Source organism: Mustela nigripes, chromosome 1 (genome assembly GCF_022355385.1).
Source record: "Mustela nigripes isolate SB6536 chromosome 1, MUSNIG.SB6536, whole genome shotgun sequence".
NCBI lineage: Eukaryota > Metazoa > Chordata > Mammalia > Carnivora > Mustelidae > Mustela > Mustela nigripes.
Window position 1 is genome coordinate 203,686,534 of NC_081557.1, and position 15,221 is coordinate 203,701,754.

The window sequence follows — 15,221 nt, forward strand, 5'->3', positions numbered from 1 at the left end:
TATGACTTAGATTATATCAGTATACGGACTATTTTTTTTAAAAGGACGGGGTCATTTTGTATAAATTATATTCAACATCTCTGATATATTGTGGATTTTACTCCTGTGAATCTTTTTTAATAAAAGAAAATAAAGCAAATTTGAATTGCTAAATGTATTACAAGTAACTATCCCCAGACAAGTACTACTTCCTTTTTTTTTTTTCTTTTAATTTGACAGAGATCACAAGTAGGCAGAGAGAGAGAGAGAGGGGGAGGGAAGCAGGCTCTCTGCTGAGCAGAGAGACCGATGTGGGGCTCAATCCCAGGACCCCAAGATCATGACCTGAGCTGAAGGCAGAGGTTTTAACCCACTGAGCCACCCAGGTGCCCCAAACAAGTACTACTTCTAAAAATCCTACTCTCGTATGTCTTTAGTGCTATAATAGAAGCATAAATGATCATAAATCTTTTTTTAGTTCATATAAATGGAAGTAGTCCTTTGCGGTTCATTCTTACCTGCCACAGAGAAGTGCTTCTACCCAGTCTGTCCTGTGCTCACGAGGACACCACAGTAGATCCTAGGGCTCAGAGGCACGCAAAGGAACAGGCTGAGTCCAGTCTGGTGTGCTGGGAGTCCAAGGGATCAGTAAACACCAACCTGTTGTCTGCTTGAGAGCCACATGAGGATGACTATCTCACTGATGAGGGTGCAGAGCTGAGTCTGATGAGGTCTGAGGGTGAGCGGCAGCCTCGAGGAGGAGGTTTAAGGCAGGTCCATGCCAAAGAGAAAGGCCCTGAGGTGAGCATGCCTGGTCCTTTCCCCGGATGTCCCCCAGTATTCTTAGGTAGGTCCCTGCCTCTTCCCTGTGCAGGGGCAGGTGGGGGCACTGAGGCCTAGTTGTGTGACAGTGTGAGGCCACAGGGATGAGGTCTGCATGTGCACAGACATGATCCCCTCTCTCCTTGGTGTAGGTGTAAACCATAGGCCTCCACTCGGAATTCTGAAACGGTGTTCGTTGGCTGTCACCCCTGAAAGGGGATTGGACCTGATGCTCTGCATTCTATACTTCGAGGGGGCTTTAGTTTGGTATAAGCCCGTGCTCCATTTTTAATCATTTAATGAAGCTTCGAGTGTTATGCCATTAATTTCCTGCTAATGCTTGTTAAAATGCTTTATTTTAAAGCCGGAGACGAAATAGTGGATCTCACCTGTGAATCATTAGAGCCTGTGGTTGTTGACCTGACTCACAATGACTCTGTTGTGGTAAGTGTCAGAGCGGGATGGGCGATCCCTCCTGGCTGTGGGCCCTTAGCCAGCACCAGCTTCTGAAGGCGCTGGTCACAGGTTCTGGTTTATGCCAAAGAAACTCAGACATTCAGTGACTAGATAGAGCCCAAGACAGAAAGTGTTTCTGGAAAATCCTTTGTTAGGGCTTTGTTTCCTGTGGACACAGTACATCTATGTGACCCTGGCTTGCTGGCACTAAAGCTGTTTGGGGAGAGCCCCCAGAGTTGCCTGTTCTGCACTTTATACCAGCTGTGTGACTTCCGGAAAGTTCTTAGGCTCATTCGCTCCGAATGGAGGAATATGCCCTGCATGCCAGTAGGGTATTGGGAGGGTCAGGAATCACCTTATATCTGAGTGCCGGGCACCCTGTGGTGCCCAGTAGGTGTGAGTTGCACATTCCCAGCTGGTGGGGACGAGAATGCTTGCTTAGCACTGCCAGCACTGCTGCCAGGGGTCTCTGGAGGCACACAAGCAGCTTGCCTTGGAGGGTGCAGGCACCCTGTGTCCCTCCTTGATTCCAGGGACGATGGGGCTTGGAAGCTGCTTGTGGCACCAGCTGTGGGCCCTCACAGAGAGCACACTTGCCCGCCGTGTTGGCCCTCAGGGAAGGAGACCTGCCTCACAGGGTGGGGGTCCGTACCTGTGTGTGGGTCCGGGTGGCCGCTCAGCCCACAGACCTGCACCTTAAGGCTGCGTCTGCCTCTCCAGGATGATTCTTGAGTGCTGTTTGATCTGATGTGCAGTTGTAGAGTGGAGCAGATGGGAGGCAGGTGCTGCTGGGGATGGGGGTTGGTAGTAGCTGAGTGTCCCCCTGGCTTTGGGGCCCACTGGTTCTGGGCTTGTTCTGATTGTGGTTATAATTGCAGAGTAGGGTTGTGCTGAGAAGCTTCAAGACTTCTTTAAAAGAAAAGAAGTGCAATGATGGGGATCTGTCTTGACAGATTTAGAGGTTTAAACTCTGGTCTTGGTTGAAAACCACCAGTCCTGTTGTGTGTCTGCACACCTCTCCCCTCACCCCCCAAAGGAAAGGCAGTTGAAACCTGTATTTTCTCTGACACTCAGTCCCCGACCTGCAGCCCCAGGGGGGGATAGCCAAGATTCTGCTTGTAAGACCTTCTAGCCCTCAAGGAGACAGTGACTGGCTTCTGTTGTGTGATGTACCAGCATCATGAAATCTCTTTCATGCCTTGGATTATTTATTTATTTTTTAATGACTACCCTTTCTAATGTTCTCCTTCCTGACCTTTCCTACCTTCTTTGTTTCCCTGGGCATGGAAAGTCATCAGGGGATGTAGAACAAGACTGCTAGGGTCTGGGGAGCTGCCCTGGGAATGGATGGCTGGCCAAGGCCGGAGATGGGGCAAGGGGGTGCTGGCCTGGGAGGTAGGAGTCCTGGTTTTCCGGTCTTAGATACATTGGTCATTTTGGTCATGGTCTAAGGTTCCCAGCTATAAAAATATAATAAGGCTTGGGCTTTAAAGCACTCCTGATTCTAATCATTCTCTACTTTTTGTTGTTCATAAATTCAAATGCCAGTTTTTAAATTTACAGTAAGAAATATATGTGAGGCTGAAGTTCTCACTCTAAGCATATCTACTTGGAAAACCTAATAGTATTAAGTCAGGACAGGGAGTGTCCATCAGGTGAATTTTGAGTCAGGCAGGCCTCGCCTGCAACAATGATGAATGTTTCACCCCTTTGGCCCTGCTGGGAGTAGCTAGCTCTGTATCTTAAAGACCAGAATCTGTGTATCGCCTGATCAGGGCCTGACTTCAGAACTTGAGGGAGCCCTCTGATGAGAAACTTCTGAGATTCTTTTTCCAACTCTCTAAAAGACTCTAGAGCCCAGTGAACTAAAAGAACTAAACAGTGCTTTGAGATGCAATAAGGCTTTATACATCTCTGCTTAGGTATTTTCTCTCCAAATTAACTTCTATTTTGGGCATTGCATAGCCAAAAAAGGCCATCACTGCTGGATCCCAGGACATGTGTATCTTTGAATTTTGCTTAACTTTTCTAAAGGGGTTTTGCTTGTTCACATTCTTACCGGTGTTTGCGGTGCTCACCACCACTTCTGGCCAGTCTGATGGTTTTGAACACCTCTCGTGTTCATTGGTAGTTCTTTTTGTCTTTTGTGAAGTGCCTGTTAAAATCTTTTTTTTTTTTTTAATAGATTTTATTTATTTGATGGAGAGAGAGAGATAGCCAGAGTGCAAACACAAGCAGGGGAGTGGGAGAGGGAGAAGCAGGCTTCCTGCTGAGCAGGGAGCCCAGTACGGGTCTCCATCCCAGAATCCTGGGATCATGAGCTGAGTTGATGGCAGACATCCAGTGACTGAGCCACCTAGGCACCCCTAAAATCTTTTTTTTTAACTGTTCTTTTTACACACATGTTGTGTATACAGCTTTTACAGTAGCCGAACAAATTGATCTAGAATGGAACAACCCCTTGAGTTCTCATCTGTTTGGTTGTGTGCTGTGTATGTGTTTGTGTGTTTCCCAGACATCTTTTAAATGGGCTCTACACCCAACGTGAATTGCATGCTTCACTGACTGAGTTAGCCAGGCACTCCTTTCTGCCTTGTTTTTGCTTTTTTTTTTTTTTTTTTTTGAGGAATTCTTTCTAAGTGATTAAGTATGAGCGTGCCACTGGTCAAGTTAGGTTTTGTGTCTTTTTCTGAGGGGTTTGCCTTTTTCATTTCAATTTATAAAGGTTCTTAATTTTAATACCATTGTATCTGTCAATTTGTTGAAAATAATCCATATAAAAATTCATTCTGTATTCTGAGTTTTACTGTTTTGCTTTCTATAAGTGAGTCTGTAACCCACTTGAATTGCCTTTCGTGTGTGGTTTGAAGCAGGTTATTTCGCTCTTCTTAGTGAAGTCTTAACAGTATTCCTTGTGGTGGTTTTGCAAATCTTTTGTTAAAAGATGTATTCCGGGGTGCCTGGGTGGCTCAGTGGGTTAAGTCTGCCTTTGGCTCAGGTCATGGTCTCAGGGTCCTGGGATCGAGTCCTGCATCGGGCTCCCTGCTGAGCCCTCTCTCTGTGTCTGCCTCTCTGCCTGCTTGTGATCTCTCTCTGTCAAATAAATAAAATCTTTACTAAAAAAAAAAAAAGATGTATTCCTAAATACATAGTATTTTAGGAAGCTATTAAAAATGTTATTATAGGGGCACCTGGGTGGCTCAGTGGGTAAAACCTCTGCCTTTGGTCTAGGTCATGATCTCAGGGTCCTGGAATCAAGCCCCACATCGGGCTCTCTACTTAGCGAGGAGCCTGCTTCCCCCTCTCTCTCTGACTGCCTCTCTGCCTACTTGGATCTCTCACTCTGTCAAATAAATAAAATCATTTTTTAAAAATGGTATTATAGGGGCACCTGGGTGGCTCAGTGGGTTAAAGCATCTGCTTTCGGCTTCAGGTCATGATCCCAGGGTCCTGGGATCGAGCCCCACATTGGGTTCTCTGCTTAGCAGGGAGCCTGCTTCCCCCCCCCCACCTCTCTGCCTGCCTCTCTGACTACTAGTGATCTCTGTCTGTCAAATAAATAAATAAAATCTTAAAAAGAAAAGGTATTATAAAGTCTCTGTTTCTTTTTTGTTTTTATTTGCTAATATAAAGAAATGCAGCTGATTTTATCTCTTGATTCTTTTTTCAGTGTAGCAATTCTTAATCTAAATCTTTTGGTTTTCTGTGTACACAGAATAAATTTTGGTTCTTTACTATACCTTTTTTTTTTTCCTTAACACACTGGCTAAAGAAAATTCATCACTCGCTGAATAAATGGGGACAGTCCTGGACATTCTTGTCTCATCCCAAATCTGAAGGAATCCTTTCAGATTTGGACCGTAAAATAAGTTCTTTGTGGTAGGTTTTATTGCTGTCATTGTTTATGCCCTTTATTCAGACTAGAGAAATTCATTTCCCTCTGTTTTCTGTTGGACTGCAAATTGAAGAATCAGTGTTAATTTGGGGTACCTGGGTGGCTCAGTCAGTTAAGTGTCCATCTTTGATTTTGGCTTAGGTCATGATCTCAGGAAAGTCTGCTTAAGATTTTCTCCTCCCTCTGCGTCCACCCCATGCTTGTGCACACAAGCATGCACTCTGTCTCAAATAAATAAAATAAAAAATAAAAACATGCTTCCTCTTAAAGAATCAGTGTTGAATTTTAACACTCCAACAGAGTTAAACTAATTAAATGTTGTGGTCTTTTTATATATTGCCAGATTCTGTTTGCTACTATTTTATACATGACTTCTGCCTCTATTTTTGTGAGTAAGATTGGTTTGTCTGTAATTTTCATCTTATACATCTTTCTTATGAGGTTTCTGATATCAGAGTACTGGTATCTTTATTGTTAAGTGAGTTGGGCATCCTTTTTTCTATCATCCAGATTTGTAATCTTGGAGTTACTTCTTTCTTGCAAGTTTGGTGGAACTCCACTGTGAAGGTACCTAGCCTCAAATATTTTGGAATTTGTGAGTCTCATTTAAAATGTTTACTTTTGGCAGTTGCTCTTCCTTGCCCATGGGTCCTGTCCCCGTGCCTTAATAAATCACCATTTTGTACCCCCCCCCCCAAAAAGTTTACTTTTGTTGGTGTACATTTGTTTGTGATATCTTAATTCTGTGGAATCCGTAGTGATGGCTCCTTTTTCATTTCTTCTGATTTGGTTGTGTTTTCTTTCTCTTTAGATTAGTATCACCAGAGGTTTATTAGATCTTTCAGAGAAACAACTTTTAGCTTTGTGGAGCCTTTCTCTTGTAAGTTTGTTTTCTTTCAGGATTGCTGCTTTTTTTCCCTGAGTTTATTTTGCTGTTTTTTTAATTTACTAATTTTCATCATTTCTTTTCTAATACCTTTAAGATGATCTCTTTTAAGCTGTATTGTACAGATTTTGTTACTAGTATTTTATGTTCAGTTCCTTGTATTTATCAAATTAGTATTTTTTAACTTCCAAACATATGGAGGTTTTATTTCCTTTTGTCGCGGTTATGGATTTCTTCTTCTTCTTCTTCTTTTTTTAAAGATTTATTTATTTGTCAGAGAGAGAGAATGTGCACAAGCAGGGGGAGTGGCAGGCAGAGGGAGAAACAGGCTCCTCCCTGAGCAGAGGAGCCCAGTGGGTCTTGGGATCATGACCTGAGCCAAAGGCAGATGCTTACTTAATTAAGTGAGCCACCCAGGCATATGTATTTTTACTAGTTCTTTGAATTATTGCATTATTGGTCAGAAAATACATTGTATGTATCAAGTTCTTTGATAATTCCTTAGACTTTCTTTGAGCCTGGCCTACACGAGGTAGCTAGCCTTCATTGAATGACCTGGCCCCCCAGGTCCTGCCTGGGCTTTGGTTTCTTGGTGAAGGTTTCACAAGTAAGCTTCAGTTTTTCAAGAATCTTCTGTGCTTTTTTTTTTTTCCTCTGAATTATTGTAGTCCCTTCAGTTTGACTGAGTGTGTTTTTGGATACCTCTTTATTTAAAAATGTGTATGTTTTATCTTGTTTTGAAATACTAGCGTGCTATTTACTGGAAACCTCTGCTTGTATTTCCCATCCTCTTTTCACCTGGCTTAACAGGTGAAGTAAGATTTTCAGACCACCTTTTTTTTTTTTTTTTTTTTTTTTTTTTTTTTAGGATTTTATTTGTTTATTAGAGAGTACAGAACCAGGGGAGGGGCGGAGGAAGAGGGAGAAGCAGACTCCACCCCAGTAGGGAGCTGGACATGGTGCTCAGTCCCAGGACCCCAAGATCATGATCTGAGCCAAAGGCAGGTACTTAGCTAACCGAGCCCCCCAGGCGCCCGTCCTTTCATTAGCATTTGCAGCATCTCAGCCTCTGCCCTAGCTCCCAGGGGTGACTCATTGGTAGAAAAGATTTACTCCTCTCTTTAAGAAACTGCTTGTTTTAGGGGGAAGATATTGAAAGTGGTATTTGCTTACACTGTTTTCCTTGAATTTCAAAAAAGTATTATTTTTGTTATTTCAAAGAGTGTTTCTTTTAAAGTCAGGTTGGTTTCCCTGGAATGTCTTTCTGGTTTGTCTCCATGGTGGACCAGTGAGTCATGCTACTTGTGTTACGCTCCGTATCTTCCTAGCTCTTCATTCGAGAGCCTGTTGAAAGGGTGTGCTTTAATGGAAGCTCCCTTGCAGCTAAGAGCAGAGTCCTGTCCATCTCTGTGGGAATAATCGAGGGCCTGAGGGGTACCCAGTGACTGCTAGAATGAGTGAACCAGTATAATTCTATATGAAGAAAGAAGGGCTCTGTCCCCATGTCCAGGAATCGGGGAAACCGTTAGTTGTACGTGGAATCACGCAGGGAGCGCTAACTTTAGCTGGAATGTGACTCTCAGAACCAGTTTTCCTGGTACTCCTAGCGCGGCTACAGGAATAAGAGTCTGTAATTGCATGCTGCATGCCGCTGTTGGAGCTAAAGACTAGCCACTCACGTTCAAAGTGGTTGGAGGTGGCCGATTTTTCCAGGGCAGCAACATGCGAAGCCATGTGGGGAGTCCTCTAAAGCAAGTGGCTTGCAGGGTTTCTTCCGGCTGGGGGGGTGTTCTTAGAAGTGCAAGGGGTCCACTTGCCACAGAGGACCCCAGACTCCTGCTTGGTTTTGTCCCACTTTTTCCCCCAGCATATTGACTGCAGCCCCAGGAGGGACCTAGAATGTGAAGTCCACTGGTAGAGGAGGGACTTGTCCTCCCCCACTTACCAGGGGCTTGTGACATGGGTATCAGCACTTACTCAGGTGTTCTGAGGCTCAGCTGTGCTTCAGAAACTCAGAGGGCCTTTGTGACTCACCTGAAATCCATGTGCCCCAGTGTGAAAGCAGGCGACAGCTGGGTGCCTGCTGTGGATTGTCCATTCTCCATACGTGTCATTTGTCTCTCTGACCTGCAGTTTATCCCATAGTCAAGAAGGCAGACCGAAAGGTGAAGTGAGATGTTCGGGTCTCATCTCAGGCCACTTGCCATAGTACTAACTCAGCTGCCAGGGGTTTTGTTTCTTTTAAAGTCCTCTCAGTCAGATCAGAGGCCCCAGAGCGCACCCACTACCTCGCACACCTCTGTTTCCTGTGCCTGGGAAGTGCTGTGCTACCTTCAGGGTCCCATCCATGCAGAAGGGCCATTCCAAAGTGCCTGTGGACACCTCCAGGGGTCCTGGAATTTGATGTAGTTCAGCTGCTGGCTGGAGGGAACACTAGTCACAGTGTTGTGTGCCCCTCAACCAGGCTGTGGCACTGTTTTTTTCTGCCCTTTGGACAAGAAGCTTCCTTTCTGAGCTTTTGTGTTGAAGATGGGGACAGAGTCATCACCAGTGAGGGGAGCTCTCTGGTCAGTACGCATTCATTTACTCAGTAGCTATGTAATGAGCACCTGTCTTGAGCCTGGGGACAAGGCAGCAAAGGTACCACCCCGAGGGGTCAGGTCTGGCCCGACCTCAGCACTGCCTGGGAGTGAGCTGGGTCTGACTCACAGGAGCCTTTGGAGACCCAGTTCTCACACACTGCTCATTAGGGAGCCAGCAGCATCCTGTTCCTTCCAGGTGTCTCCACACCCAGTCAGATGACCCCTTGTGGTAAAGGGAGGTGAGGCTGTGTTGGGAGTGCTAGAAAGCTAGGATCATCTCTGCCTACAGCAGATTTTTCTTCTGTTCCTGGCTAAATTCAGAGCTCCCCTTGTATAGATGTCATAGGGACTGAACCTCCTGACAGCCCAAGCTCTTTTTCCAGTACATAATCCCAATGAAGAGATTGCCAGTCTCCCAATTTCATAGTCCCACACTCTAGCCTCCTCTATAGGGAAGAGGGAGCACCTTTGGTAGCTCCCTCTGTGGGTTGTGTTCTCATCTGCAAAAGGAAGGTCTTCATGCTTAGACCATCCTTCTTCCCAGGATGGCTCTTTGTATCTGTCAGGGTTCAGGTTGGAAGACCGAATCCACCCAATTGCTTTAAAGTATAAATGGATTTTAATACATGAGAAGAGCTACTGCTTGGTACTGAAAAGGCTAAAGGAGCAGGTCTTCAGGAATAACTCTAGACAGTTCAGCCTTGACCTACCATAAGAGCTGTTACCTCTGCCCCAAGCAGAAGGGTAGGAGGTGGAAGCCACCATCTGCACTGATCTCTTTGGGTTCAAGGAAACACTAGCAAGCCCCTCGTCAGGGAGGAGGGGCCTCTGCCATGACACCAGCCTTGTCCGCCACCACTGACACTGACAGCCCCTGAAACTGGCCTCTGAGTGTCTCACTGAGGGGAACTTCTTAGTTCGTGTTCAGAATCCCTGCCACGAGGGAGTTGGGCTGAAGGGAGCTTCTGGATTCTGCAGGGCAGGCTGGTATGCTCTCCCATGTGGGCATCTGCCAAGGAGGGGTGGGCAGCAAGCCTTGGAGCGGCAGTCAGGAGCACTTACCTGAAGTGGATGGCCTGTGATGAGCAAGAGGGAAAGGGGGTGCTCCCAGTGCTGGCATAGGCAGGTTTATGAGCACAGAGGGGGTTGACGAAGTGGGGCGGGAAACTATTGTAGCAAAAATAGTCCTGATGTAAGTTCCAAGTCATTAGATATGGCCTGGTCAAGTTCTCTGTAACTTTTTCATAGGCCCAGAGAACACGGAATCAGATTGATCTTGGTCCTTGGTGTGCCATTCACCAGTCGCTGCACATCCTACTTTGTTTAATTGTTCCCAGTAATAAGCACTGAAAACCCTCTTCACAGTAAGGCTCCGCCCTTGGCATAGCCTACATGACATATAGGATTCTTGTCATTGGCCCCACCAGACCAGGAGAGTGTATGGAGCCAGTCCTGGGCTCCGTGTCCCCAGGGCCCTGTGACGGTTGTTGGCTTACTTAGTCCTTGCAGCAGTATGCTGAGCTGTGGGCACTGGTGCCTCTTTTCTCCACAAGAGGAAGTTGGCAACTCCCAGAGGGTAAGTAACCTCCCTAGATCACGAGGCCAGCCACTCCCAGACTCACTCAGTGCCAGGTGGACACTGCAGTGTGTTAGCTGCCGGGAGGCAGAGGTGCCTGGGATGGGCCTCACTGGAGAGGAGAGGTGTACAGATGTCTTGTTGGTGCTACCTGGGCAGGTCCTCTCCCTGTACCTTTCCTGCCCTGCGGGAGGGTTTTACGGGGCCCCTGAGGAGTTTGCATTTGAGACAGGAAATGTTTCAATTTTACCATTTAAGATAAGTTTTTTAAAAATACAGGGTATATTATGTCATACTGATTGTGTCTTTCTCTTTTTTCTCCTTTTTAAAAGATTGTTGACGGTGAGTGGTTTCCTCTCTCTTTCATTGGGTTTGCATACAGAATGGCAGTGGGTGGGGGGCACAGAGCTGAAGTCCTTGCCAGGCCTGTGACAGTGCCAGGCGGGAAGACGTCTATAGTCAGTGCTCTGTGGTTGCTGAGGAGACCGCATACTCACTGCAGAGCTATGGTCCCACTGGGTTTTGAAAAAAGCTCGCCACCTTAGACTTTAGGTGGCCTCCCACTCAGATACCTGCTCATGGCAGGAATGGGGCTTCTGGGTAGAGAGAAGAGTGGCCTTTACCGAGCTGGGCAGGACCTACCTGGCGTGGCTGGGTGTGGTGACTGTGCCTCTTGGGCCTGGGATTGGCCTTTCCCAGGCAGGAAGGGGTGGTGAGGAGACAGGGCTGGGGATCCTGCTCTGAACATGGACTCACACCTTAGAAAGGAGGCGGCCAAGGCGAAATGCGAGGCGGCCACGCCAGGAGCACGCTGACAGCTGTGTGGTGAGCAGTGATGACGAGGAGCTCTCCAGGGACAGAGACGTGTATGTGACCACCCATACTCCCCGAAATACCAGAGAGGAGGCAGCCACGGGACTCAGGTATCACATTCCCGCTGCCCTGCTGCCTCACCACATACCTTTGGTCACGTGGGACCCCTTGCATCCCTTGTCCCCTGGAGTTGGGATCCTCTACTCCCCACCCTACCCCCACTTGCATTTCTCAGGGGTAGGGTAATAGGAATACCGGACCTTGCACAACTTCTGGGAGCCCATAGCTCGAGAAGGTCTTGTCTAATCAGCTGCACCACAGCTGAGTACAGGTGGGTCTGGATTTAGAGCCAGATCAGCCAATCCCAGTGGGACAAGACTGTGTGTGGCACTGGCAGGGTGGTATGACTAGCCATGGGCTGGTGGCACACTCCACCACCTACTGTTTAGAGCCGACCCAGTGGCTCTCTGTGATCTGCAGCAGGAATGCTCAGAGGTGCTAGGCAGAGCTCCTGCCCCAGACAAGGGAGGCGGATTGCACAGGCTGGGGGCTCGGGAGGATAGGGCCCCTCTGGGTGTCTGCTCCTTAGTTCCCCTTTCACCTCCCTGCTGCACTCCCTTGGGGCAGCTGGCCTTTCTATAAGTCTCCGGGTGCCTGTGCTAAGGGATACGGGCTGCTTCTGTGAAGCCACTTAGGGTAACTGAATGTTTAAGTTTGCCAAGGAACTGACATGAAGCACTGTGATTTTAGGCCCTCTGGTACTGTCAGTTGTCCGATCTGCATGGACGGGTACTCTGAGGTAAGCTAACTTAGCTGTGTCTTCCTTGCTTCTGATTTCCACATGGCTTTAGTGAAAGGGTCTTCAGAGAGAGGGTCTTCTCTTTCGATGGAATTTGACCCCTCTCTTCCACATTCAGGCCTGGCTGGCCTGTGCCTGTCACACATCTCTGTGCTAGCTTCTTCTTGGGCCCTGCAGCCTTCACCTGTAGCCCCTGTGTTTCTTGAGCTTCCACGTGAAGGGTGTCCATCCCATGTGTTCCCATCCCAGCCTCAGCAGAAGCAACTAGTGCTTCCTGTGGCCCCCTGGAGCCATCGAGCACTGCCCGCCGTGTGCTCCCATGGCAGCCCCCAGACTCCATTGGCCTGTGGTTCAGGCGTCTGGGGTTCCTCCAGTACTCTTTGGCTGTTGCTACCAGGAGAGTGGCTCCTGCCTCTGCTCTTGGCTTCAGAGACCCCACTCATACTTGTCTGACACTACAGAGCAGGTAGGGATCTTCAGTTCTCCAGACCTGCCTGGTCCTTCCTCCCCTTATCTCAGCAGAAGTGAGGTTCTCTGGGGACTGCTGCTGCACGGGAACCAGAGCAGACATGAAGGCTGTTCCTTCTTCTGTTTTCTAGATTGTGCAGAATGGACGTCTCATTGTTTCTACAGAATGTGGCCACGTCTTTTGTAGCCAGTGCCTCCGTGACTCCCTCAAGAATGCTAACACTTGCCCAACTTGCAGGAAAAAGATCAACCACAAACGATACCACCCCATATATATATGAATTGTGGAGAGCTGCTCAGGAGAGGTGGACTAACAGACAGACAGCCTGGCTGGGTTCTCCACACAGCCATTCATGGGTTCTCTGCCTCAATTTCCTGAGCTCGAAAAGACTATTTCAAAATCAACATCTGATATGTAAACTGCTCTTTCGTTTCCAGCCCCCACTTAGGCCCTTTTGGTACCTCCTTAGGGCCTTCCTCTCTGCTCCTCTGGGTGGTCTGGTTCCAGGGCAGGAGAGAGGGAGTTAGACACATTGGAACTGAGAATCGTGGCTCTAGCATCTTTCTGGAACCTGCATGTTTGCCAAGAAATTTTTCCCCATTTGGAAAGTTGGCCCCAGCTTCCTCCTGGCAATGTCGTCAAGGGACTGGCCCCGGTCAGAGAGCACGTGGGTCTGCGCAGCTCTCCCTGGCAAGTGACATCGACTCAGGCGTCTGTCTGCCACAGTGAGCAAGCCACACGAGGTCCATCCGGCCCGAGGATCCCAGGTGTGAGCACAGCCCTGCAAAGACGCACCACTGGACATTTCTTTTCCCTCAAGAGTCAAAGGTCACCCGTGATCCCACCTGCACGTTAGCATTGATGTGCGGGGACTTCTACAGATCAAGAGAATCTCTACAGGGCAATTCCCAGGTTCCTAAGAACGAAATGTGCAATAAAGCCTGTTCTTGGCCTACTTTTCAGCAGCCCAGGAGATGTAGCACTCCTAGTGTCCCCTCAGAGGCCTCACGTTGCCTGTGGAGCAGTGCCTGTCACACCCCGTCCTATTTCCCACCTGTTCTCAGGAACTTAACCCATGTCCCAGAGTTTTCACCTGGCACAGGCCCTGCAAGCAGGGCAGACATGTGGTCGGGTATCCTCTCTCTTTTCTGATAAGATGTGTCCTGTTTGCCACATGCCCTTGGGTCCTCAGTTCCCACTGCCTAATGTCTACTCAAGCATCAGTACTGGGAGGTGATGGCAGTCCTTGGAGCCTTACCAGCCACCCATGTCCATGCTGGTGTCCAAGTCATGGCTGCCCAGAGTTGCAGTGAGTGTGGCCCACCTGCCATCAGCTGGGCTCTTTGGCTTTCACCCACATCCCCACGCAGTTGACATTCACTTTAGAAGCTGCTCCTCTGGCCTTCCAGTCTCTGATCCTTTGGGCTTTTGACTGCTCCATAGATTGGGTTGGCCAAGTATGGTGGCGTCTCCTCCCCAAGGCAGCCAGATAAGACGCTCTGCTTAAGTCTCTGGGTTTGAGCCTCTTGGTCCTTGAGGAGGCTGTGGGGTGGCCTGAGCTGCCCCTCACAGCCCAGGGTCTGGGGCAGCTCATGGGGGAGAGACCTTGCCGTGTCAGCCTGCCTCTGTCTCCACATCCCACTTTCTCAGAGGGTTTTAGGCCAAACCAGCAGCCTCTTCGTGTGCGACATCTTCAAGGCAGGAACGGGGGCCTCCTCTGGCTTTGCTAGCAATAACTGACCTTCAGTTCCCCCTTCTGAAGGAGCAGGGACTTGGCACAGAATTCACTTTAAACGGGGCTGAAGGAGTGTCCCTCCTCTATGTGAAAAGAAATTTGTTTTAGTCTTCATTCTGACTTTTTCACTGTTTGGCTCACTTCCAGTTAATTTGGATGAAAGTAATTTTCTCCGTGGAGTCGAGGAGGGCAGGACGTCACTTCTCGTTGGCACGATGCTGGGTGTGTCTGCCCTCTGTTTGGACATCATTACCATTAAGTTCCTTCTGGGCTTCATGGAAACTCTTTTGTTGTGTTCCAGCAGTACCCAGACTTCAGAAATCAAGACAGCTGTGCAGCCAGAATCTTTAAGTTTTGTGCTTAAGGACAGATGGTTGATCGTAAAGGTTGTATTCCTTCCTACTAAATTAAATTGGGGAAAAAAGGTTTAGTTTCTACTATTTAGAAACTGCAAAATAGGAAAAGATCGGTAAGAAAAATAAATCATTTTCTTTTCTTCATTGTACATAGTTCAAATCTTTCTTTGTTACATTTAAACTATATCCATGTACATCAGTCTGTTTGGGACTCCTGCTAGTGTTACAGGTGGAAATAAAACCATTAATTTGAACCAGATTTCTTTCATACGTTCATTTGCTCTCTGGGATGGATCTTCTCCCCCTTTGCCCTAGGTGTGTGCTTCCTGTCTGCCTCCAGTTTAGCACATTTTATCAGTGTGTGTAGGAAAGTTAGCTTGTCTGGCTACTGATCCAAAAACCAGGCAAGAGGTCATTCTTGGAGTGGAACTACAAGTCCAGCCCCTGGAATCCTTCAGCAGAATCTTCACCTCAGCCCTAAGAAGCAAGGCTGGCCGTGAGGCTGTCTGCAGCACCGTCTCAGGAGAGGAGCCCTGAGCAGCGGGGACTCAGATGGAGCTGGGATTCTGACAGTGCGGTGCACCTATCTCAGCTACCCAGACCACGGTCGCTGTCCACTCTGGGGTGGGGGCCGGGGGGACGTGGTATGTTGGTCAGTGACCTAGGTGATCAGTGCCAGGAAAGCTGGAAAGAGAGAGTGGGCTTGGGATTCCCAGGCAGTTGATACTGGCAGAGCTCACCTCCGCCTTTCTCCGGGTTGCTCGAGTGGCCCCAGAGATAGAAAAGGTGAATGAGCTGGCCACCTAGAGCTCCCAGAGGCCCTCCTTTCAGTTGAAGTCAAAACAGATCAGAG

The 15,221-nt window shown here is 48.0% G+C and overlaps 1 protein-coding gene across 1 annotated transcript in view; it reads left to right on the top strand.

The window, feature by feature from the left end:
- RNF4 (ring finger protein 4) overlaps positions 1-14,627 on the top strand; it is a 36,047-nt gene extending 21,420 nt beyond the window's left edge. The window contains exons 4-8 of the mRNA XM_059379635.1: positions 1,166-1,245; positions 10,529-10,538; positions 10,960-11,119; positions 11,760-11,808; positions 12,408-14,627. Of these exons, the coding sequence (XP_059235618.1) occupies positions 1,166-1,245; positions 10,529-10,538; positions 10,960-11,119; positions 11,760-11,808; positions 12,408-12,557 (449 nt within the window). The 3' untranslated portion in view covers positions 12,558-14,627. The remainder of the gene's footprint in view (positions 1-1,165; positions 1,246-10,528; positions 10,539-10,959; positions 11,120-11,759; positions 11,809-12,407) is intronic.
- The last annotated feature ends 594 nt before the right edge of the window (positions 14,628-15,221 follow it).